This window comes from Trichechus manatus, unplaced genomic scaffold (assembly GCF_000243295.1).
Source record: "Trichechus manatus latirostris isolate Lorelei unplaced genomic scaffold, TriManLat1.0 scaffold00128, whole genome shotgun sequence".
Lineage (NCBI taxonomy): Eukaryota > Metazoa > Chordata > Mammalia > Sirenia > Trichechidae > Trichechus > Trichechus manatus.
The window spans coordinates 2,326,542-2,342,131 of NW_004444064.1; the positions used below are offsets into that span (position 1 = coordinate 2,326,542).

The 15,590-nt window shown below is 59.8% G+C and overlaps 1 protein-coding gene across 1 annotated transcript in view; it reads right to left on the reverse strand.

Annotated features, from left to right (window-relative positions):
• The window catches only part of COL6A2 (collagen type VI alpha 2 chain), a 23,646-nt gene that overhangs the window by 5,227 nt on the left and 2,829 nt on the right, over positions 1–15,590 (reverse strand). The window contains exons 4-26 of the mRNA XM_004384843.1: positions 14,560–14,625; positions 13,492–13,545; positions 13,356–13,400; positions 12,804–12,830; positions 12,544–12,570; positions 12,404–12,448; positions 11,615–11,668; positions 10,973–11,035; positions 10,764–10,826; positions 10,537–10,626; positions 10,232–10,294; positions 9,754–9,816; positions 9,319–9,381; positions 8,678–8,740; positions 8,167–8,217; positions 7,663–7,698; positions 7,132–7,194; positions 6,047–6,109; positions 5,888–5,923; positions 4,900–4,945; positions 4,440–4,592; positions 3,127–3,582; positions 1,879–1,917 (exon numbers count right to left, since the gene is read on the reverse strand). Coding sequence (XP_004384900.1) covers positions 1,879–1,917; positions 3,127–3,582; positions 4,440–4,592; positions 4,900–4,945; positions 5,888–5,923; positions 6,047–6,109; positions 7,132–7,194; positions 7,663–7,698; positions 8,167–8,217; positions 8,678–8,740; positions 9,319–9,381; positions 9,754–9,816; positions 10,232–10,294; positions 10,537–10,626; positions 10,764–10,826; positions 10,973–11,035; positions 11,615–11,668; positions 12,404–12,448; positions 12,544–12,570; positions 12,804–12,830; positions 13,356–13,400; positions 13,492–13,545; positions 14,560–14,625 — 1,729 coding nt within the window. The remainder of the gene's footprint in view (positions 1–1,878; positions 1,918–3,126; positions 3,583–4,439; positions 4,593–4,899; positions 4,946–5,887; positions 5,924–6,046; positions 6,110–7,131; positions 7,195–7,662; positions 7,699–8,166; positions 8,218–8,677; positions 8,741–9,318; positions 9,382–9,753; positions 9,817–10,231; positions 10,295–10,536; positions 10,627–10,763; positions 10,827–10,972; positions 11,036–11,614; positions 11,669–12,403; positions 12,449–12,543; positions 12,571–12,803; positions 12,831–13,355; positions 13,401–13,491; positions 13,546–14,559; positions 14,626–15,590) is intronic.

Consider the following 15,590-nt stretch of genomic DNA (forward strand, 5'->3'; position numbering starts at 1 on the left):
AGATGCAGACACAGCCTCAGACACAGATGCAGACATGGATGCAAACACAGCCTCACGCCTGGATGGAGACACAGGAATGCAGTCACGGCCTCGGACCCCGACGCAGACATGGACACACCCGGCCTCAGACATGGTCTCAGTTACAGCCTCAGACACAGATGCAGACATGGTCTCACACTTGGACGCAGACACGGACACGGACCCAGATATTGACCCAGACACAGACCCAGTCACAGCCTTAGACCCTGACCCAGACCCAGATCTGGACACGGGCACAGACATGGAAGCAGACACAGATGGTGAACGTGTTGGAGACGTGGGCACAGACATGGTCACAGACACAGATGGTGAACGTGTTGGAGACACGGGCACAGACATGGTCACAGACACAGATGCTGACACGTTGTAGACATTGACACAGACATGGATGCAGATGCAGATGGTGAAGACACAGACACAGACCCTCCACCTCCCCAGCAGTCCCACCTCTAGGAGCTGGCTCCAGTGACAGGTCAGGCTCGGCCCCCTCCCAGCGGCGTCAAATGATGTCCCAAGGGTCCAGGATGGTGGGGGCAGGGCTTGCTAAGGGGCCGCTTAGCTCTGATGCCCCCGGGGCACCTCCCGTGGGCTCCATGCCCTTCAGTCACTATGCAATTGTCACCTTGGAAGCTACAGGTATGGTGACCAGCCAGAGTGTGAGAGATGCCTGCTCCTTTCCCAGATGCCTGGGCACCTACAGAAGCCCTCCACTGATCAGCCACCTGAACCTCTCAGCAGCTCCCGACCTCTCACCAGTCACCCTGACGCCTCAGCAGCCCCCAGCCCCTCATGTGCTCCCTGACCCCTCCCCAGCCCCCTGATACCTCACTAGGCCCCCGTCGCACCAGCCCCCCGATCCATCGCCAACCACCCAACACCTCACCAGGCCTTCATTCAGCACCAGTCTTCCGACACCTTGCCAGCCCCTTGTCTCCTCACCAGGCCCCCACAACACTTCCCAGTCCCCCAACACCTCACATGCCCCTCATCTTCTCACCAGGCCCCATGACACTTCACCAGCCCCCCAACACCTCACGTGCCCCCCATCTCTTCACCAGCCCCCAATACCTCACCAGCCCCTCATGTACCTGCCAAGCCCGCCGGACACCTCTCTAGCCCCCTCTTTGCCAGGCTGTGTACCTCAGCTCTCCAGCCTCACACCCACTCCTGCCCCCAGTACTCTAAATCCGGAGACCGGCTCTCTGGACCCAGGCCTGCCCCAGGGGAGGGCAGCAGAGATGCCATGCACAGCAGCAGGGGTATGGACGGTTAGGAAGCGGCGCTCAGGGCCCACAGCCATGGGGTTACTGCCGTTTGCCTCCTGCACGGCCATAAATCAGTCCTTTCATTTACCAACTTCAAGCTTCCTCCTCAAACGGCCCCAGCACACTGCCCAGCCTGGGAGCCGAGGACATGCCAAGCCACGGCCAGTGCCCCTGCTGCTGGCCCACCTGTGGGCAGTGGGCAAGACCCACCAGGCCTGTGAGGGACTGCCAGCCCTGGCCTCCAGCGGCCAAGAGCCGAGGGCAGTCCCAGGGCCCTCCACTATGTGCCGGCTGAGTGAGGGCAGCCCCCCAGCCCAGGGGCACCATCCCCACACCCTGGAGTCTCCCCCTAGTCCCCGCCTCTCTACGCTCAGGGCCGAGGGTGTGCTCTGGGTCCTGGGGGAGAGACCACCCATGCGGGCTGAGGTGGGAATCACAGGGGTTCCTCATGGAGGGCAGGCCCCCGCAGAGGGCACGGCCCACGGGTCCCAGCACAGGCCCCTCCACCCCCATCCCGGCCCTCTCAGCTGTATCCGCGCTGTCTGAGGGGGGCCGGGGGGGCTCCCTGTGTTACCTGTTTGGCAAGGAAGTTCAGGGCAGACAATCTGGGGATCTGCAAGAGGAAAAGAGGCCGGGGGTCTGGTCAGTCTCTGCTGCGTGCCCCCCATCTCCTCACCAGGCCCCACAACACCTATGCATGGCGCTGACCCACAGCCCAGACAGCAGAGGGCTGGCCTGTCTCCCCGGCCGCCCCGCTCACAGGCTGTTCTGGGTTGAACTGTGTCCTCCGAAAAGACACAGTCCTACCCCTGTATCAGTGAATGTGAACTCCCTTGGGGAAGGTCTTTGTAGATGTTGTCAGTTAATTTAGAGAGGTCATCCTGGAGTAGGGTGGGACCTTACCCTATCAGAGTAGAGTCTCATAAACGAGGACAGACATGGAGACAGACTCACACACCGGGCAACATCACGTGAGGACCCACTACAAGCGCCAGGGAGCGTCGGGAGCCACAGGAGGCAGGGAGGGGGCGTGAAGCCTCTCCTCTCTGAGTCCTCAGAGGGAATCAGCACAGCCAGCACCCTGATCGCAGCCTCCCAGCCTCCAGAACTCTGAGATAATGAATGTTTGTTCTTAGAGGCCCCCCCGACTTGGTGGTACGTGTACACACGGCAGCATGGGACACTCAGACACGGGACCCTGGGTGAGACTGGAGTCTGCCTGTTAGTGAGTGCCCAGAACCCTCTCCCCACCTGGGCCAGTGACTGCCCTCCCCTCGCTTACACACCGAGAGTGGGGACTCGGCCAGTGCATGGAGGGGCCCCCGGGCTTGGATGGCCAGGGACAGGAGGCCTGGCCGCCTACTATGGACTGTACTGTGTTCCTCCAAAATATGTGTTGAATTCCCAGCCCGTGTACCTGGGGGTATAATCCTGTTTGGAAATAAGGTTTTTCTTTAGTTATGTTATGGGGTCATACCAGAGTAGGGTATATCCTAAACCTAATCAACCAAACCCTTCTGAGTTATAAAAAGGACCAGAAGAGACACGGGGGGAAGAGGAGGAGGGATGATGGAGGCCAATGCAACTATAAGGATTGCTGGCAGCTACTAAAAGCTGGAAGAGACAAACAAGAACCTTCCCTTAGAATCGATGCCCTGACTTCCGACTTCTAGCCTCCTGAACTGTGAGAAAATAAATTCCTGTTCCTCAAAGCCACCACCTGTGGTACGTTTTGTTACAGCAGCACTAAGACTCTAAGACACCAAGACATCGTCTCCTCCTCCCAGCCCCCCTTGGCCCCTGGTGGCCGGTGGCCCCTCACCTGGGCACAGGATGTCTTCCATGTCATCAATGAACTTCTCGGCCACCAGGTCGGAGAAAAGCGTCATGTTGCGCACCTGCTGGGGCTTGTTGCAGGCAATGGAGTTGAGGTTTTCACTCTCGTGTTGCTCGTGGAACATGTCACCGATGCCAATGGCTGTGACCGTGACAGTGTCATCACTGCACAGTGCCCGCAGGTTCAGGTCATCGTCCCGTGGGTCGTGGCGCCCATCTGTGATGACCACTGCGAACACGCGGGTCTTCTGCCGTCGGCTCTCCTTGATGAGCTTGTTGTAGGCGAACTTGAGGGCCGAGGGTGTCCAGGTGCCGCCGGCGATCCACTCGAGGTTCTTGACCGCCTCCTTGAAGCTGGACAGTGAGTTGATACGTTCATCGTCGAGCTGGATGGCCTCGAAGGTGCCCTCGTGGCTGTACTGCACCACGCCCACACGTGTGCCTACGAGGACCGGCGGTGTGCTTTGTCAGTGCCAACCTAGCCTCAGCCCCACACCACACAGCTCCTGCAGATGCCCGAGACCCACCTGCCCCAAAGGCAGCTATTTCCAGGAAGCCCAGCAAAGCTCAAGACCAGCGGCATCAGTAGCGTTGGAGTCACCCCTCACCCCATGGACCTTCTCTCACACAAGACCAAACAGAATCCTTAGTGATGTTTTTTGTATTAATGTTACCTGTAAATCCTAACTCCCCTATGTCACTCCTTTTCCTTTAATTACTACTTCATTCTCAAAAAAGTTATTGATATGGGTTCACAAATACTAACTACCGCGGTATTGTAGCTAAAGAGTCAGAAAGTTTGACAAAACCAGTAACGATAAAAACACAGACAGCAATGAAAACAACAGCGTGTGCTTGTAGCGCGTGCAGGCGAAACCATGTGACTGGAAGCGTCACTGTAATTGGGTAATAATGACAGCTCTGACTGGAGCACATTAGCTGGTTCAAAAAGTAATAAAATAGAATTTTAGCCTTGAGGGTGTATTGACACATGTAAGCTCGGCTTACGAAAAAGGGTTTTGTTGTTATAACGACAGGGTATCTTTACAGACAGTCATTTTGGTGTTACCCCCTCTGACAGTGTTGCCCGGTGAGGTCCACGCCCCCTGTCCACCCTTAGTGATGCCACTGCTCAAGACCCATTTGTTAGGTGGACACTGCGTCTCTGTGGCTCCGTCTTCCTGTTACCCGACCTCCTTGCATCCTGCCCAGCCCTTCCGTCTATAAACGGAGTCTTTCCACGTGCCACAGCCCGGGATCTCCGCCCACCACCCCGCCCCTGCAGGAGGCAGCCCGGACCTGTCTCTGACTTGGGGTCCTTGGTGATGGCACCCAGCCGGTTGACTACGTTGATAACGAAGTTCTTCTCCAGAGTGAAGTTGGTGTAGCCAATGCTCTCAGAGCTGTCGATGACAAACACCACGTCCAGGGCGCCACAGCGCTTCTCACAGTCTGCAGGCAGGGTGGGTGGGGTCAGCGGGGTCAGGGGCATCTGTGCCCACACAGAGCTCAGCCTTGGAGGAACGGGGTGCCTGTGTTCACCCAGGAGGACAGGGAGAACTCACCCACCCCGAGGGCTGCAGGGACAGTGCAGAGGAGGCAGGGACTTGGGACAGAGGGCCTGCACTCCGTGAGCACACTGGCCTCTCCACATCCCCGTCCTGGGAGTCACTGGTGGGTGGGCAGACTCTGACCCTGGGCTCCCCGGGACATGCCCAGTGGGAGAGACTCCTGCAGACTAGGGTGGGCGGGGACTCACCACAGCACCCGCATGTCTCCCTCACGTAGGTCATGACGTCACACTCCTGCAACACAGAGCAAAGGTCAGCTGAGAGGTCAGCCAAGGGGCCGTGCCTCCTGTGTCCCAGGCTCTGGGAGAGCACAGTCCACAGAGGGGGGCTTCCCAGGGACGGCAGGAGCCCAAGAAGGTATTTCTGTATGAGGGGTCCATGGGATTTTGGGTGCACCCGGAAGGGTTCTCAAGGAGAGTGGAGCATGTGAGAGGGGGGCTAGCAATACCCCTGCACCCTCTGACCTTGCCCCTGCTGACCTCACCCCTACACCTCCTGACCTTGCCCCTGCACCTGTTGGCCTCACCGCTGTACCTGCTGACCTCACCCCTGCACCTGCCGACCTGGCCCCTGCTGACCTGGCCCCTGCTGACCTCATCCCTGCACCTGCTGACCTCGCCCCTGTACCTGCTGACCTCACCCCTGCACCTGCTGACCTCACCCCTGCTGACCTCCTCCCTGCACCTGCTGATCTCTCCCCTGCTGACCTCAACCCTGCACCTGCTGACCTCACCCCTGTACCTGCTGACCTCACCCCTGCACCTGCTGACCTGGCCCCTGCTGACCTGGCCCCTGCTGACCTCATCCCTGCACCTGATGACCTCGCCCCTGCAGCTGCTGACCTCACCCCTGCTGACCTCCTCCCTGCACCTGCTGATCTCTCCCCTGCTGACCTCACCCCTGCATCTGCTGACCTTGCCCCTGCTGACCTCACCTCTGCACTTGCTCACCTCACCTCTGCTGACCTCGCCCTTGCACTTGCTGACCTCACCCCTGCCGACCTCATCCCTGCACCTGCTGACCTCACTCCTGCTGACCTCCCCCCTTCACCTGCTGACCTCGCCTCTGCACCTGTTGACCTCATCCCTGCACCTTGCACCCAGCTTTCTGGTTTTTTGAAAGGAGGAGGAAGCTCTCAAAGAAGCACACTGATTTCGTGCTGGATGGGACACCTACCGTGAGACCGGGGTCTCCAGGGGGGCCAGGCTCACCCTGGAGGAAGAAGGAGAGAGCTGTCAGAGCCGAGGCTGGGTGAGGCCCAGTCATGGCCCCAGGGCCACCTGCCCTCTGCACATCTGCCTGGCATGGTGCCCCCCCACCAGTGGACAGACCTACCTCAGGTCCTGGCTCTCCTCTTGGCCCCCGAGGGCCTGGCTCACCAGGGGGACCAGGGTCTGCCTGAAAAGGGTAAGGGCAAGTGGGTCTCAGCAAATACCCTGGCTGGGCCCCTGCACACTGCAGGAGCATGTGATCCCCACCCACAACCCCTGCCTGGGTGGGCCTGGAATGTGAAAGAAGCAAGGCTGCGTTGTTCTCCTGCACTATGCCTGGCACCATGCCCAGCCATCGAGGGGCAGAGAGACCAACAGAGCTCACAGACTAGCTCAGATAGTGACTGAAACAATTTATTCTGAACCCAGGGCCATTCTCACTCCTGATCATCTAACCACTTGTCCATCCATCTACCCATCAATCCATCCACCCATCCATCTACCCACCCCTTCATCCACCCATTCACCCATCCACACACCATCCGCAAACTCATCCACTCACTGACTTATCCACCCACCCATCCACCTATCCATTCATCCATCCGTGCGTTCGTCCATCCATCCATCCATCCATTCATCTACCTGCCCACCCACCCACCCATCCATCCATCCATCCATCTACCCACCCAACTACCCATCCATTCATCCATCCATTTACTCATCCATCCATCTACCCACCCATCTGCTCACCTATTTACCCGCCCACCAACTCCATCCAACATTCTTCCATCAAACACTACTCAGTGTCCTCCACTTCTTCCTCTTTCACTCACTCATTCATTCACTTTCCAGCCCTTGTCGGGTGCCTGCTGTGTGCGTGGCCCCACGCTAGGAGCATGAACGTGCAGAAGGCATGGTCCTGGCCCCTGCTAATGAGCACCTCTTTAAGGCGTGATGCTGGGGCTGAGGGTGAGAGCTGGGAGAGCAGGGAGGGTTGCTCTGATGTGAGCTGGGTCTCCCACAGTGCCTCAGGGCCCGGAGCGCGGCTGTCCTCTTCCAGAGGTGGGGTGCATGTGTGCGGGGGTGCTTGGGGCCAGGCCCACCCTGGCATCCTCCAGGTGTGCTCTCAGCTGCATACTCAGCTGGGGATGCAGCCCCTCCCCGAGGCCCACATCCGGCCTGGCCAGGGCCAGCGCCCGGGATACTCACAGGCTCTCCCTTCTCTCCTTTCCGACCGGGCGCTCCTTTCATGCCAAAGTCTCCTCTGCCTCCCTGGGACACAGATCACAAAGGTCACTCACGGCACAGAGGGGACGACTCACTGGAGAGCCCCCAAACCCTCCAAGGGTTTTTCGAGTCTCCCAGGAAAACTGTGCACTCAGCAGCTTGGGGTTTGTTAAATGACGATATTTTGTAGCAGTTAGGCGGCTTCAGTTCTTGTTTGCGAGGGGACAGCGGCACATTGTCAGCTGTGCACACGCAAAGTCAAACAAGGGAGGCTTGGGGGGTTCCCTTGTGGGGGGTGGCGGGGCAGAAGGGAGCTGGCCTCCTCCTCCAGCCTGTCTGCCTGGGGGCCTCTCTCTAGGGGAGGAGGGCTTCGACCCATGCAGAGAGCCACGGGAAAGACCCCTCCACCCCTAGCGACGTGTGGAGTCCCGGCCACAGTGGACAGGGCGAGCGGACTCCCCAGGGACGAAGGCCGACGAGGGCAGGTGGTAGGTTGGGGCTCCCTGTACCTACCTCAGGGCCGCGCGGGCCAGGCTCTCCCTTTTCTCCCTGTGAAGCAAACATGAGTGAGGATAACTCAGCCCCAAAACCCCAAGAGCTGCAGCTGCTGTGTCCCTGTCTGACCAAGGCAGGCACCGACTGCTGGGGACCTGGAGGTTTTCTGCAGGGCCCCCGCCCATCCCTAACAGGGTGGTCTCACAAAATCCCACAAGCCTCAGGGCTAACGCCATGCCAGCACAGTACGCTGAAACGCGCTGTTCCTGGGGCGTAGGTTTACACTCGAGATGACATGTCATTGACTTCGTGGTATCTCCCCAGCTCTCCTTGGGATCTGCCTTAGGACCTCATTACACACCCTCGCCCTCTTTCTGCCCCTTCCCTGTCCCGGGGTGGCAGGAGGTGGGGAGCCTGGCACAGAGAAGCCAGGTAGCAGCTCGGCTCCTTAATGAGAATCTTCAGGTCACTCACGACAATACCCACACCCCGCAGAAGCCCCTGGCCCACGTCAGGACTTACAGGTGCTCCTCGGGGTCCTGGGTAACTGAATCCGGGCCGGCCGGGGTCTCCCTGGAGGATGGAGAAGGCCATTCAGGGACAGCAGGTTCCAAAGGAAATGGGAGAGCTTGAGTCTAACTTTGTGGACTGGGGACCAAGGGTCCCTGGGTGTGAGTGGCAAAACGGGCGCTGTGTGGGGTTCTGGGTATGAGCAGAGGGGTCACAGGTGGGGTTCACTGTACCTCCTGATTACTAAAATGGGGATAGTGTGCCAAGAGGTGGGGTCGAGGGTAGGGGCAGAGAAGCCAAGATAAGAACTTAGACTCTCAGGCCTCCTCAGGTTGGCCTATCACCCCACAACCCTGCCTTGGGAAAGATGTGACTCCTTAGGGTTAACGCACAAGGGGGTGGGCCTTGGCTTCACTCTAGAGCTGAGAACCCAGGGTTCAGTGCCCACACCCCAAGGATGGACCTCAACTGCCCTCCTCCTACACCACTCCCCGGGCCAGCGGGGAGAGAAGGAGCTGTGTACCTTGGGGCCGGGTGGTCCCGACTCTCCACGGGGCCCAGCGTCACCAGGGTCTCCCCGAGATCCCTGGGGAGAGGAGAGAAAGTGAGGTGTTGGTAGGCCAGGGACTGATGCTCGTACAGGTGGGCACTGACATTTGTGACTCACGCCCACACGCACGCCCAGCTCTGACTACCGGGCCACACTGCCCTGTGGGGTCGGCGCGCATCTTGAGAGTCAGTGCCTGGCTCTGCCTCTTCTGTGTACCCCCGTCTAGGCACCCAGGCCCACCCGCCTCACACCCTCATCCCCATCTGCCCTTTTCCATGGGAGCACAGGAGGGGTGGGGGTGTCAGGCTGTGAGTGCATGGGGAAAGCTCTGGGCCCCGCTCAGGGTTGGGACCTGCAGCCAGCCTCCTCCTTTAGCCACAGAGGGTGCCGGCGGCCTGGGGGTGTAAGGACATGAGGAGGGGCTGGTCTGGCTTCCTGCTGCCCTAGTGTGGTCCTGGGGACAGTGATCCGCAGCCACCTGCCCTGCCCAGAGGGGAGGATGCGGGTGTGGGAGGGGGGCAGTGAGGTGATGGGCAATGAGGTGGGCCCCGGGGGTCGAGGCACAGGGCCAGCTCCAGGGGCCATGAGGGTCCTCCCAGAAGGCCGGTACTGACCTGCTTCCCAGGCTCCCCGAGAGCCCCCTGAGGGCCTCTAGGCCCAGGCAGGCCACGGTCCCCCTGGAAAGAAAGGAAATGAGGTTATGATCCTCTCGTCTGACCAGGGGCCCTCAGAGACCGTTTACAGTACAGACGCACAGCCAGCAGCGGTCTGGGGGGGGGGCTTGGGGAGGGGTCTAGAGTGGGGTGCAGAGCCTTCACCCTGCTGGGGGGTGGCATGATAGGGAAGGGGAGGGGTGCAGTGACTGTGCAGGCGAGGGTGAGTCCCATGTGCCCCTTCCCCAGTGGGGGGAACTGGGCTTTTGAGCTCTTGGTCACATCCAGGCTGTGCCCACTGCCCCATTCTAGGGTGTGTGTGTCAGGTCTGGGGAAGGCTGCTCGGCCAGCCTCTGCCTTCCCCACTCCCCTCCCATCCCCCACCACCCCACTCACCTTGGCTCCTTTGTTGCCGACCTCTCCGGCCAGGCCCCGGGGCCCCTCAGGGCCAGGGTCCCCCTGTGAAGAGAGAGGCTCAGTGGGGTCTCAGCACGGACTCAGGTCTGGGTCCCTCCTGAGAGTCTGGGTGAGGCCAGGGGCGTGGCCATGAAACTCCTCGCAGACACAGGGAGACCCCACATACCGTGACACTAGAACCTTGCTGTGGCAGGGCAGTGCGCAGCACCCACAGATACGCATGGCGTCCGCGGGATGGGCCTTGTGCAGGCTTTGTGAAGGGAGGGGTTGGGGCCTGCCTGTCAACCTCCTGCCGTCCCAGACCTTTGGGGAACACCCTCCCTGCACGGGGAGTCACTTTTGTCCTCTGTGGTGGAGAGATCTAGACCCCACACGTCTGGCCCCTGGGGATAAGGCTGGCCCCGGTCGGCACCCAGTGCAGCCCTGATGCAGGGGTCTGCCCCCACAGGCCACTCACCTTCTCCCCGTTAGGGCCATCATTCCCAGGACTGCCCTTGGCTCCGGGGTCTCCTCTGCGTCCCTGCGGAGAGAACAGGTGTCAGTGGGGGCCACTGACAGCCCTCAGGTCCCCCAGACTCAGAGGCTTCTCCACAACAGCTCTGCTTCGTGCCTGCAGCAGTGGGGGGCGCCGAGGCACGCTCAGAGGGGCGGGGTGAGCGGTGAGGGCCTGCAGATGGGGCCCAGGCACCACCACCCTGGCCACAGGACCACTCTGGAGCCCCTTTCCTGTGTGTTCACCACGGCAGGGTTGCGGGGACTCACAGGCTCGCCTTTGGGTCCGCGGGGCCCGGGCCCGCCTTTGGCTCCTTTCACGCCGGGACTTCCGGGGGTGCCACTGTTGCCTTGATATCCCTGCAGAGAGAGGACAATGGCTCAGCACAGCCTCCTGGGTGCTGCCTGCCCTGGCTCGTGGGAGCCCTCCACATTCCCCCACCCCACCAGCCTCGGTCACAGGGACTCCGCTTGTAGACAGGGCAGGAGGGACTTGCCTTGCTGCCTTTGGCCCCACTTTCTCCCTGGGGCCCTCTGCGTCCTGGGCGGCCGGCGTCCCCCTAGAAGAGTTTGGAGAAATCAGCCCCAGGCCCCCGAGCAGGGCAAGGGGTGGGAGGATGGCCGGTGGGGCTGCGCCTTGGGCGTCTCAGCCTGCTGTGTCCCACAGGCCTGGAGCGGCGGGCCGCCCTCGCAGGCAGACACGTACCTTGGCACCTTGGTCTCCTGGCTCCCCGGCACTGCCCGCATCCCCTGGGTAGCCGTCAGGGCCCTGCAGAGAGGGAGGGACAGTGAGCCCAGGCTCCTGCTGAGCGGCCGGGCCCTGGAGGTGGGCTCTGGTTCTCCCAGAGTAGAAGGCGAGCTGAGGGTACCGCAGGCGCAACAAGCACTCCATTGCCAGGCCTCAGGGGACCCCGCCCCACCATGAGCCCAGCCCCGGAGGGGACCCTCCCCATGCAGCCAGGCCTTGTCTCGGAAAAGCCTTCCTCCTGGAGCAGCAGAAGGTCACGGGGCTCAGAGGAGAAATTCACACTGAAAGGGTGTTTGCTCTAGAGAAGGGTGCCAAAGCCCCAGAAACATCCGCCCGGGCCTGAGCAGGGCGGCTGGGCCAGCCATGTGGAGCCTGGGGAAGGGCCGTCCCACCCCAGGAACCCTCTGCAGGTGTGATTCCACCCCAGCTCCCAGTGGATGCTGGCTGGGCATGGCTGGGTCCATGCAGGAAGAGTGACTCCTGGCTCCCTTGGCTGCGGCTCGCCAGGGCTGGCAAGCAGCACCCGATTGGCGGCCTGGTCACTAGCCCCCACTGAGCCCCGAGGGTTTACGGCTGCGTGGAATACAGAGCTGCACTTACCCTGTTCCCGGGGTCGCCCTTGCAGCCAGGAGGCCCGATGCGCCCCAGCTTGCCCTGGAAGGAGAAGAGAAAGCAGAAGGTGGGCCAGGGTGACCGTCACGACCCTTGTGTGCTGGTGACAACAGTGCAAACTCAGGCACAGTGGCCGTGGTCCTCTCTTCATGAGCAACAAAAGCCGTGTGAACATGCCTTTCGAGGACTGGACTGGCGTGGTAGTGACTGGGGCGGGGCGGGGGCGGGGGGCAAGAGTCAGTCCCCAGCTCGCTGGTGAGAGATAGCAGCTGGAAGGGCCCCTCCCCTCGTGTGTGTGTGCGCGCAAGTGCGTCTGAGTGTGTATGTGAACTGTCAGCTTTCCTCCTCGTGTGTGTGTGAACGGCAAGTCCCCCATGTATGTGAGTGTGTGCGTGCGTGCACATGTGTCTGTAAACTGCCTGGGCTAGGCCAGATCGGCGTGTTCTGCAGGGCAGGCTGGGATATTCCCAGGGGTCCAGGCCTTGGTTTTCAGGAGCCAAGGACTACTCCACCCTTGCTGCAGGAGAACACGGGAGCCCGCAGTCCAGCAGCCCCTGGGTGCCCAGCCACGAGCTGTGGGCAGCAGCCAGTGGGGCCCAGAGGCTGGACCCTGGGAAGGGCCGAGAGCTTGAAGAGGCTCCTGCGTGTGGGACAGGCAGACCTCGTGAGGCCTGTTTGAGCCACGTGGCTGCTGTGCTCTGTCCTACAACAGCAGAAACTCTTCATGCCCCACAGCCCAGCCTTAGTGCCCGGGATGGAGCGTGGAGCTCACTCTACCTTCCGTCCGTCGGTCCCATTCTTGCCCGCCAGGCCGGCAGACCCCTGGAATGGAGAAGGAAGACGGGACTTCATTAGCTCTGACAGGTATTCCCTTAAGCAGCAGAAAGGTGGGTGTCCATCCGGCCCAACCCACTTACCTTCCGACCATCGGCTCCAAATTCGCCCTGTGCAGAAGGAAAGCGAGGTCGTTAGTTGGCACCTTCAGCCCTAGACACTGTCACTGCTGTCTTGGGGGCTCAAGTCCAGGGCAAACACGAGGCTGGAAGAGCCTCCAGGGCAAAACCACCCCCAGGAAAGGGCCCAGACCTGCCCCACCAGGACTTGCAGTGGTGTTATAGGGGCTGAGGTTCCATTCGTGTCCCATTCAGGGTTGGGGTGTTCGGAATCAGAATCTCACCTTCTCTCCTTTGAAGCCAGGAACACCCTGAACAGGAAGAAAGGAAAGGTCATTAGACTGAGGTTTGCTGGTGAGCGAGACCAGACAGGGCAGAAATCCAGACAAGCAAGGTTCCAGGGCCCAAGACAAGCAGACTCAGGGAAGAGAGTGGGCAGGGTTGCGTGGCCAGAAGATGCTGGAAGACTCTAGACAAGCCTTGGAGGGTGATGGTGAGTGACAGCCCCCGGGTCAGGGTCATCAGCCTCGGGTGGAGAAGATGGATGCGGGGTCAGGCCAGACCCCAGTTTCGGGATGGCATTCATCATGGTGCTTAAACTCCTTGGTAACGATAGGCAGGGGGGTGGGCTGTGCCAGAGACATTTGTGACTCACAAACACTGGTGCCCTTTGTGAGGGCAAGGACTTGGGGCAGCAGCCTGCCCCTGGTCAGCAGGGGGTCCCTTGAGTCCCAAGCCAAGCCCTCTTGTGTTAGCCATCCCCTCACCCCTTCACCCTGGAACCCAGACACCCTTGGTTTGTGCTCAGTCCCCAAGTGGGGTGGACCGCAACTTGCCTTAGGTCCTGGGAATCCAATGGGGCCTTCGATGCCTGGATCTCCCTGTAGAAGAACAAAGAGGTGTGGCAATCAGCCCAGCCCTGGGGTGCTGAGGCTGGCAGGACAGGGTGGGGTTCAGTGGGGGGGCACTCACCTGTCGCCCCTTCTGTCCAGGCTCTCCTGGCTCACCCATGTTGCCCTTGGCACCCTACAAAGAGACAATGGAAAAGTGGTAAGAGGTGTCCACTGTGGTCCCTATCATCCTCGCTGCCTCTCTGAATCTAACTGCAGCTTCCAATGATTGTCCAATGACTTCCAAAGACCTCCACCCATTAGGCACCAGGGTCACTGCACTGCCATGGGTGGCCAAAGCTGCACACCAGAGGCGCATTCATTCCTAGGGCTGTGGTGGTGGCTGGGCAATACCCCTCAGGACTGGAAGAAACCAGGAGAAGGAAGTGGGGAGAGTTTGGCTGGAGGCCTGGAGATTTCTCATCTTGGTGGAAAGTGCATCTAGATACTTGCTGATCTAGACAACTCCTCCTTGAAATTAGAGAGAGAAGGAACCAAGAAGCTACTTGGTAATAACTTTATCTATTTGTAACATTATTTTAAAGTCTTTGCTTCATCTCCTTAAAAGTTACTTTCCCCTCCTCCCTTTCTTTACAGTTTTTGACAGACATGCATTGTTGAAGTTTCTGATATTCTGGTGGTGAATTTTGGAAGGATTTCTTTTATAGACTGCTGTTGTCAAGAAAATGCAGGACCATTCAAACTAGACTCTTAAACCTATCTGCTTTATTTACACATCTGAGCACGCTTGTTTATTTTCCAAGAGTATTTTAATGGCATATCTTGGCAATTAAAAACAAATTATCTGCTTTCCTGAAAATGTCCTTTAAAAGGAAGTAGACAAATTCAGAATTTTAGTTCTTTAAGAGTCAGAAGAATTTGGAACTCATCTGAGGTATACCAAAAAAATAAAACTCATTGCTGTTGTGTGGGTTCCAACTCATAGCAACCCTATAGGACAGAGTAGAACTGCCTCGTTGGGTTTCCAAAGAGCGGCTGGTGGGTTTGAACTGCTGACCTTTTGGTTAGCAGCCAATCTCTTAACCACTGTGCCACCCGGGTATAGTTGGCCTTAAATGCTGAACTGAATGAGCAGCCGAGGGGCTTTCCCTCCCGAGGGGGTGGACCCTCTGCAGTCGGGGCATCTTACCTTCTGTCCCCGGTAGCCCTTGGGGCCAGGGGGCCCAGCAATCTCCAGGCAGCTCACCTTGTAACACTGGAATAAGAATAAAAAAACGGAGCGAGAGCAGGTAAGTCAAGCAAGCATGACAATCCCATCAGGTGAGGACAAGACCAGGGACAAGCGTAGCCTGATGATTCTCAGAAGCCAATGGGTCCTTGAAACCCTGGGGTGGCAATACCCTGTCCAGCATGTGTGCTGGGGGAGGGGTGTCCCTGAGCTGCTGGTCAGGGTCAGAGGGGAGGGCCAGGTCACGTAGGTCAGGGGCAAGGAAGAAGGCCAAGTCATGGGGGTGGGGGCAGGAAAGGAGGGTCAGATCATGGGGGTCAGGGGCAGGGAAGGAGGGCCAGGTCACGGGGGTAGGAGCAGGGAAGGAGAGTCAGGTCATGGGGGTCGGGGCAGGGAAGGAGGGTCAGCTCATGGGGGTCAGGGGCAGGGAAGGAGGGTCAGGTCATGGGAGTGGAGGTGGGGAATGAGGGTCAGGTCATGGGGGTCAGGGGCAGGGAAGGAGCGTCAGGTCATGGGAGTGGAGGTGGGGAATGAAGGTCAGGTCATGGGGGTCAGGGGCAGAGAAGGAGGACCAGGTCACAGGGGTGGGAGCAGGGAAGGAGAGTCAGGTCATGGGGGTCGGGGCAGGGAAGGAGGGTCAGCTCATGGGGGTCAGGGGCAGGGAAGGAGGACCAGGTCACAGGGGTGGGAGCAGGGAAGGAGAGTCAGGTCATGGGGGTCGGGGCAGGGAAGGAGGGTCAGGTCATGGGGCTCAGGGGCAGGGAAGGAGGGTCAGGTCATGAGAGTGGAGGTGGGGAATGAGGGTCAGGTCATGGGGATCAGGGGCAGGGAAGGAGCGTCAGGTCATGGGAGTGGAAGTGGGGAATGAGGGTCAGGTCATGGGGGTCAGGGGCAGAGAAGGAGGGCCAGGTCACAGGGATGGGAGCAGGGAAGGAGAGTCAGGTCATGGGGGTCGGGGCAGGGAAGGAGGGTCAGGTCATGGGGGTCAGGGG